The sequence below is a fragment of the Cariama cristata genome, unplaced genomic scaffold, assembly GCF_000690535.1.
Source record: "Cariama cristata isolate BGI_N322 unplaced genomic scaffold, ASM69053v1 scaffold9623, whole genome shotgun sequence".
Classification (NCBI taxonomy): domain Eukaryota; kingdom Metazoa; phylum Chordata; class Aves; order Cariamiformes; family Cariamidae; genus Cariama; species Cariama cristata.
Window position 1 is genome coordinate 49,216 of NW_009608919.1, and position 9,233 is coordinate 58,448.

Sequence of the window (9,233 nt, forward strand, 5' to 3'; positions counted from 1 at the left end):
CTTCACCGGGCTCCTCTCCCTGCTGCTGGCCACAGTGCAGGCCTGGAGGACTCTCTTCTTCCTCTGCAAAGGGCACGAGGAGTAAGTATCCCTGGGGAGGGCAGGGGGTGCCCATCCCTCCTGCAGGCTGGGGCAAGTGGGAGCAGCCTTGGAGTGAAGCATTGGGCTTTGCACCAGCCAGAGCATCCTGCTCCCTGGAGGGGTTTGGGGCGAGGCGGTGTATGGCCTGCGTCTATCTGCACGCACACCACGTACACCCCCATTTGTGTCCAGGGCCATCTCCGGAGGATGCTCCCTTGCAGGGGTTTAGGGTGGGGATCAGATTCCCCACTATGCACCCGCTGCCTTTTGGCAGTCTGGGAGCAGCATCTGGCCAGCCCAGCTGCGGTGAGCATGGAGGGTGTTGGGGGCCAGGGGTGATGCTGGAGGGTGGGGCTTGCAGGTGCCTCCTGACCATGGTCCCACTACATGTCCCTGCAAAGGAGGGCCTTCCCCAGATGTACACTGGGGGTGTGAAAAACCTTGAAATGACATGGTTGTGCGTGGAGGGGCAGATGGGAGCAATTGGTAGTCCCTCTCTATTTTTATCCTGCTTTTGTGGTGGACATGGCAACTATTGCAGAGAACAACTATTGCTTGGTTACGACACGAGAGCAACACTGAGCACTCCCTGCAGCAGACGCAGGACTGCACTGGCAGCTGGTTACTGTGCTCAGACAAACCAAGTGTAGTGAGAGGCTTGGTGGTCCAGACAGCAGCTCAGAAGCGCTGTACCTGGTGCTTGTCTCTCTGGTGGCACCTTGCCACCTTGAGTAGAACCCTTGGCATGGGTAACTCAGCTTATGTGGGCTAACGGGGTCAGGGTCCTCCAAGTATCCAGCTGCACAGAGGTGGGAAGGCAGGAGCACGCACTGGTGGCTGGCTAGACCAGGAAAGTCATTTTCCCATGGTTTAGGGGCCATGCCAAGGGTAAATCATTCATGTCCAAGTCTATTTGAACTAAAGGTTTCTTGAGTCAATGGTTGTTACTCACATCTGGGCATGTACAACATGCTTATGTTGATAATATGGGGGACTGGGTAGCAGTGTTGTCTCTCTGGCTCTTTCCAACCACTCTCAAGCTGCCTAATACTAAAACATGCTATAGTAAGTATATACTAGAAACTTAAGGTAACTAAAACTTACCTTACAAGTTCTAAATACAGCCATGTACTTCTTAATACATTTGAATTCAGCTTCCTCAGGTGATCAGATACCTATAGATGATTAGTTGAATCTAGATGCTTTTTACAGTTTTGTAGTTCAGAACTAGTTAATTTTTGGAAGAAACCAGCAGTGAAAACCTTGGAATAGTGAAATTTGGATCAGATGTTTGGCCTGCTTCCAAACATGGCTATTTAGTTCAAAACTGTTGGGCAGGCCCCTGAAAATTGTCCCTTTAGGAGTTACTTTCAGGCTCCTTTGGGCTGAGTGTTAGCAATTGTATAACACTGTTCACAGTTGTTCCAGGCAAGAAAGGAGGCAGAAGGCTGCAGGGTGACGGTCAGCAAAGATGGCGCAAGTTCACATGATGAGATAAACATAGAGCATCACAGAAGGGTAAAACAGGATGAGAGGGAAGCTGCTTGAAAAAAGCAGTTTCTTAGTAAGGAGGAAGGTCTGTCCTGTACCAGATCTGCTGCTGTCTGTCTGAAAAGCAGGCAGGACACATGCTGTTCTGATTTTAGACAGCCATTTGTTAATGCTTCAAATGGGCATAAAACCAGGTCTGTTTAGACAGAGAGATAAATGTGAGCTCCTCACCATAAATGGTAATTTCCGCTTCTGATTAGAGGCAGTTGAGGAAGAAGCAGAACAACACCACTGCTGATCCTATTGAGCAGGATCACTGCTGCTGGGCCAGCTCCAGGGTGAGCCAGCCCAAGATAGTCAGGGTTAGCACCCTATGCATCCTAGCAAGGTGGCCAGTCTTCATGTGCAGTGGCTTTGAATGATTGCTGTCAGACAGCTAAGACTGCTAAAAATCCTTCTTAAAATGTCTCAGCATCGCTTGCCTCAAGGACAGACTGAGCCCAAGCTGCCTGCAGGAGTAGGAAAAGCAAGTGGTGGCTGCCAGCCATGCTCTGGGTCTGGGACTATTCAGCTCAGCTGAAAGGTAGAGGTACAACTCAAGATATTTCACTAGTAGGACTGCAAAGTGACTTCTACTATAGGTGTAAGCATTTATCGTTACAAGGCATTCACTCAATCTGGAATGTGTAGCTTGAAATTCTGATCTAATAAGGAAAACAGATGAGGTAGAGAGCCAAAATAGCACCGTTCTCTAAAAGGATGTCCTGGCCTTAGGAATCTTCAGCACACAGTGATGGTTACTGGTTGCCTGGTGCAAATCAAGTGCAACGCTGAGCCCTGCTTTGTCAGTGGAAGAACAGATTCTGGACCTTGGCAGCTCTTATGCTGCATGGTAGGAAGTAGAGGGAAGACTAGAGTTCTTGGGCTGGTGATAATCCACTGAATAATTCTGGCAACTCTTCCTTTTCTAGAGCTGTTACTAATTCTGATATCAACTCTGTTTTTAATCGGTGAACAGCTCCAGTCTTTTCTGCCTCTCAGGCCAGCACGCCGTGCTAAGGTGTACACAGTGGATACGGTTTTAGCAACACTTGGGATGAAATCCAGGCTAGGTGTGAAATCAGGGCAGGGTCAGTGAACATGTAAAACCATGGTGTGCTCCTACCAGCTCCCTCTGCTCTACGGGTGACCCCAGCACTCAGCAGAGGTGAGCTGATCTAGTCCACCAAGTCCAGTGAAGCCAAAGGACAAGAGCAGGATTCATCTCAATGTTCATCTAGAAGTCAGGTGTCCTGGCATCCAGCTCCCACTACAGTCTGTAAGGGCACTTCTGGAAGGTGGTTTTTTCCAATTCTTTTCTATTAGTGTTGGGATGGGACAACTGTCACTTTGGAGAGAGCCTAGACAGCCCCTCTAAAGCCAAGTCAATCCAGGAACAAACATCCTAACCCCACTGGCAATTGTTTCCTCATCTCATTTCAAAGAAGTGCTCCTGAGTTCACAAATATCTCACCAAGTATAACCTGTAGAAATTAGGATTGTCCAGCCCAGAATCTTCCCAGGATTCAAACGCTGACTCAAAAAACCTCGCCTTTTCATTTAATGAGCTACCAGGGAAAAGAAATGACTGTTTTGTTGTTCTCTGGGCTGAATAGACTCCTCCTATCCTCAGCACAATGACAGTGGCACAGGTGGGAAATTTATCATATTCATCCTTACCACCTAACTTGAATAGGATGACTTAGAGTAGACGTCCACGTCCAGTTTTTAGATAACGGGACTTTCCAGGTGCTACCTAGAGCAGTTTCAAGTAGAGAACTTGGTCAGGTGAATGAGAAAAGGGTTAGAAAGTTTTCACTAGCTAGAATTAAGGGGGGGAAGTTAAACAGTGCGGTTGGAAAATGAGTGGACAATTCCCTGGCCTTATGGGACCACTGTAAGCATCCCACCTTATACCACTCCAAACACAGCACATGCCTAGGGCTGGCCCTGGTTGGGCAGAGTCAGTGGGGCTGAGATAAATTGACATTCAGCTGGCAGAAATAACATACTGACACCGAAGCCCAAGAAGTCTCAGGAGAAGCTGTCCTGCTCTGCAAATTGCCCATAAAACTGAAATTCGTGTCCTATGATGGCAGTACCTTGTGTTACATTGCTTAAAATGATTATAGCTATCAGTACTGTGTTTTTATTTTTAGTTTCCTTCTCCTAGGCAATTTTCGTCCCAATTATCACTTCAGTAATGAAATAATTTTAGCCTCAGTTACTATATAATTCGAGTTAATGACATTTATTTTAACAATGGTGATTTTCATCATTACAGCTAATGAAAACCATGCTGTGTATGAACAACGACCACTTAGTATTTATATTTAAAGCCCTGTCCTCTTATGGTGAAAAAAAAATCAAAATCAAAAGCACTTACAAATGAAGATAATGTGACTCAACTCATAATCCATAGTTTTTCAATGTATTAGGTGTTCTTAATTAAAGAAGATATGTTTCAAATGGAAACAGATATATTTGTGCCCAGTGTATGCTGCTTAGAGAGACTGCTGATGTTGTGTTTCAGCTGTTTATGAGTTACATTTTTCTTCCCTTTTATTGCAGCTCTTTCTTTTACGCCTTCCTGAATCTGCTGATCAGCGCCTTTGTGGTGTTTATCACATTTATTGCTAGCACTATAGTGAGTGTAGGATTTAACATGTGGTGTGATGCAATTACCGAAAAAGGAAGCATGCCAAACAGGTTAGTATTGAAGAATACATTTTCTTCTTTTTTTTTTTTTCATATATGCACAAATGAACAGTGGTGCTACAAACTGTAGCTATTACACACTAGGTGAGCAAAGGGGAGAAGGTATCTGTAATGTGGAAATCCAGATTTTTTTCATCTGGAACAGAAAAAGGAAATCAAACTTTTTTTTTGCATTTGGTACCCCACAAAGAAAAGTATGTTTCCATGGGATTTCATGGTCTCTTTAAGAGTCACGATCATATGCAAAAGAAATCCACTAGTTTAAAAATTCTTATTTCCGAAGGAGAGCTACATTTGCTCTAAGAATGGGGGAACTAAATTTGCTCTAAGGATGCTCTAAGAATGGGGGAAGTGTGGTCTTGTGAGCAGGGCAGGGGACTGGGAGTCAGGGCTCCTGGCTTGCTGTCCTGGCTTTGCCACCGACCCAGTCTGTGACAGCAAGGAAGTCGCTCATCCTGCCTGTGCCACAATGCATCATCATTCAAAATTTGCTGTAAAGATGCTGGCCTCTTAGCGGTACTGTGGATGCTCTCAGAGCCGCAGAATGGAAAGTACTTTGTAAGTGCAAAATACAGATGGTTGATACTTTCTTACAGTGCACAAAATGTAGAGCTCCTAAAATGGTCTACTGTATCCCATGATGATTATACTCCTTATAAGAAGCATGATAAGTTGAGGCAGATTTTTTTCCTATCAAACAAATAACAAGAGAGAAAAAGGAAAAGGTGACATTTTATGTCATATGATATTGAATAAATGTACTACTTAAAAGCATACATTTATGTTGCACATTGTCATATGTTGTAAAATGCCATAGTAAATGTTCTGTTTAGGGCTGCAACGATTAATCGAATTATTCGAATATTCGGTTAAAAATTCACTTACAAAAAATGTCTAATCGAATATTCGGATAAGAACCCAAGATGACTGACAGCACTGAAAAGGAGAGAGAAGAGGCTGCAGAAATCAAGCAAGAGATAGAAAGACAACCTCAAAACCCTGGGATTTTTTTCACACCAGTAAAAGTCCAAGTTATTTGTAAAATCTGTAGGCAGCCTCTATCTTATCATCAGAGTATCGTCTCCTTGCTGGAGCATCCGAAACAAAAACACCCACACACTCCCTTCTTCTGAAGCTTTTCCTGATGAAGTCAAAAGGTAATGGAGGCTCATACACTTTGTTTCATTGAGGGGTGAAGCAACCAGCCTGGGGTGATGCCACATGTGTGTACGTGGGAGGCTCGGGGATAGTGGGACAAGAGGGCTTTAAGGGTTTTTTACTGTTTTGTAATAACTATTACAGTTCTACTTACGGAAGACTGGTGTCTTATCACTTACATAATTACACATTGTTTTTTTTTTTTTAAAGAAAGTAATTACATGCCTCTTTTAGCCTAGAGAAGATTGGCAAGCAACCTGGTTACTGCAATAACTTAAATATCTCTTGATAAAACATGCCGTTGTGACTGTTTGAAACACATTTAAGATGTTGCTTCATTTTATATTTGGTTTGCCTGTTCGGAATCTCTGAAATAATTTTCTTTTTTCCCCTGCAAATGCCTTCCTTGGGTAGCTGTGAAGAATTACAGGATATAGATCTTGAACTGAACTTAGAAAACTCTGCTTTCTATGACCAGTTTGCTATTGCACAGGTAGGTCAAACTACATCGTGTTTCTATTCCAGTTTATTTGCCATTTGCTCATTGATCTGGGATTGCTGGAGCTGAACCACCGTTCCTCTGAAATCAATGGGAACTTTTCCACTGACTTCAGTAAATGCTGAATCAGAAGGATAGTGATGGGCACATTTGCATTTTAAATTCAAAACAGATAGTTTTGAATGAGTACATATCAAAACCTGACTCTGCCACCGATCTTGTAACTCATGATGGAAATTTTGTCGTTTCTCCAAAGGATGAGCTCTGCAAAAGCTGCAACATTCTGGTGTCCTGGAGCTCTTCATTGCTGTTCAGAATAATATCTGACCTGCACCAGATCATGGGGCTATTAGCTTTGCCTTCCATGAGTTTTTCTGAGGTCACCGGAGCAATATAAATATCAGACTATTGAAAGCAATTAAAGATTAGTGTCATTTAGATAGGGCTGTTTTCTGATGAAACTTTGAGAATTAGACCTCTAAGGCTGTCAGACCTTTCTATTGAATATGCTAGCTCTAAGTCAACAATCAAAGTCAATGAACACTGGGACTTGACCACTTGTACATGTGAGTACATACTAGTTCTGCAAGGGGGATAGCCCCATCCATGCAGGGCTGCACCCATACACATGCTTCTTATGTTGTCCTGCACAGGGGGAAGTATTAACTTGCCTGGGACACTCCTTGAAAGTAACCATGCCTCTTGGACACAACGTAGTTTTGTGTCTTCGCTGCTAGCACTGGCATCTAGACACCCAGTTCAGACATATCTGCATGTAGGATAGGAATATGCCATAAAAGTGACCCCTTTATATGATGCTAGCCCAAGGCCAAATAGTATTTTGTAACAGATTTTGCCATTAGCTCCTAATCTGCCAGCTAGTGGGAGGGTAACAGAAGTAAACCTGTTATCACTCTATAGTTTTGAGTTCATGGGAACTAAATATCCGTGTCCATCTTGTGATCTCAGGGTAGATAGGTGGTAATCTATATGCAAAAGAAGGCACTTCTCTAACAGTGAGCCATGCCCAAAAAGTCAAGATCCATGCACACAGCACTTCAGTGGGAGGAGAGAGCATATCACAGCATAGATGGATCAGTCCAAGCCATCGGATGCAGCTCCCCACACCGATCCACGTCCCTCCAGATGTCTCTGGGTAGAGCTAGCCTGCAAGATGCAGCCACTAAGCTCTGCAAACACCCAAGTATGAAGAGCCTGGGAGCATAACAGCTCCAAGGAAACACTGTTTGGCTTCAAAAGCTGAACCTGCTAATGTCAAAGTGAATCCTGACTGTGACTGTTTGAAGAAAGGTCCAGGCAGGGAACAAAATCCTGCGTCATTGTCTTTTGGTATCCTGTGGAGGGTAAATAAATTTCTTTGAAACAGCAGAAAGAAAAACCCAAGAATAGACTAGTCTTATTGGCTAAAGCAAACATTTCCTTATAAGTGAAATAATTTCCTACAGTAGGCTTTACTTAGAAGTGTCTCTGTCTGCTTTCCTCCATTCAGGTGCTTCCAATACAGCAGAATGGCTCTGGGAGTTTCACTGAATTTGGCTAAATCCAAGTAGATTCTTTCATATCAAATACACTGAGAAGACCACAGCAGTAGCAGATATCTGAATGCCTTTAAGATAATATTTCATTAATGAAGTGGTGATTAAGAAAGGAATACAAAGCTTCCAATTCTCTAGATATAGTCATATAAAGTCAAATTAATATCTCCTTATTTCCAAGGTTTGTAGAATAACTCCAAAATATTTTTTATTCGTGAACTGAGATAATTCTAAGTATGGGCTGAAATACCTAAGAGAATTTCCAAAGTGCGTAAGATATATGGGAACATAAACTCCCTTTAAAAAATAGTGGCCCTTGCTTATCTAAATTGGCTATTAGAGTACATAGCTGTATTACTGTCTGGAAGTGTTTAAATTGTGTGGTTTTTTAATTAAAAATTCAGTATGTCAAAACTGAAATACAAGGATTCAATTAATGATTCTGTGCTAAAGGCATCATAGAATTAAAATGGAATTTCTGCCAGAAAGCCTTACTACAAATGAGCCCCCTCTGAGGCAGGGAGACCAACATTCAAGTACCTGAACCCATCAAAGTGTAATTATTTCTACAAAGTTAAGCAAGAGAGACTAAGTTAGTGATGGGACTTATTGCAGATGTGAGGCTTTAAGCGCAGGTTTCTCATGTCAGGTATAAACGAACCACCAGGCACTTGGATGCATCATGGTGGATTTCTCTTGCTCTCTGAGTTCATGCTAAAGTGAACCAGTTACCCCAGAATGTGAAGGTTCAATTTGTGAGATTTTCTCAACAATATTTTGAATAGAAATACCTGAAAATTAACACTTCTGCAGGGATAGTAGAAGGCCTGAAAGACTTGGGAAGAAAGTTTTGGAAAATGTCTTCAAACATATGCAATTCTGAAATAACAAAAGTGAATAATCTCAAGAATTTTGTGCTGACCAGAATGTCAAATATGGGAAGTTCAATGGAAGCACCTGGACTATATAGATTTCTTTTTTTTTCATTAATGTACTTAGTACATTTTTACTTCAGTTTTTCTAGTACATAAGGAGTTTTTCCTTTTAAGCTAGGAATAACTTGGCAGACTTGAGGAACAGTGGGCCCAGGACCTCACTGGGTGTAACTTGGCATGACTCCATGGGTTTGGTCCAGCTGAGGCTTTGATATTCACCTGGACAGTTGACTTTGTTTTTACAATACAGTACTGACCTCTTTATCGTTTCTTTTCTTCTCTAGTTTGGTCTCTGGGCTGCCTGGCTGACTTGGCTAGGAATTACCATTCTGGCTTTCCTGAAGGTTTATCACAACTACAGACAAGAGGACCTGCTAGATAGCCTGATCCATGAGAAGGAGCTGTTGCTAGGAAAATCCTCTTCACGAACCTCTTTGCAAGATGAGAAAAGCGGCATGATCTAAAGTGTAAGCAAATTTCCAGGGCAGGATCTAGATTTTATTATTCAGTAGTGTGAGCTGAATTTGAGTCAAGGTATTGAGTGTGTGAGATCTTTTCTTTCCTGAAAAGAGTTGTACTTGCAAACCACCCACCTCCTCCATGAGAAATTGTTGGCAGAAATAATTATATTAGGACAGAGAATGAACGGCCCCATGTGCCATTGGCACAGCAAACTTTCTGTCCTGCGCAGGCACAATCTGTAACCTGCTCTTGCTAGCCGAACTCCTACGTGCCACCACTGGCTTTCAAAGCAGG

The 9,233-nt window shown here is 42.8% G+C and overlaps 1 protein-coding gene across 1 annotated transcript in view; it reads left to right on the plus strand.

Annotated features, from left to right (window-relative positions):
• The window catches only part of TMEM179 (transmembrane protein 179), a 9,177-nt gene extending 236 nt beyond the window's left edge, over nt 1-8,941 (plus strand). The window contains exons 1-4 of the mRNA XM_009697337.1: nt 1-81; nt 4,183-4,320; nt 5,902-5,980; nt 8,762-8,941. The exon at nt 1-81 is cut by the window's left edge and continues 236 nt beyond it. Of these exons, the coding sequence (XP_009695639.1) occupies nt 1-81; nt 4,183-4,320; nt 5,902-5,980; nt 8,762-8,941 (478 nt within the window). The remainder of the gene's footprint in view (nt 82-4,182; nt 4,321-5,901; nt 5,981-8,761) is intronic.
• Nucleotides 8,942-9,233: the final 292 nt, after the last annotated feature.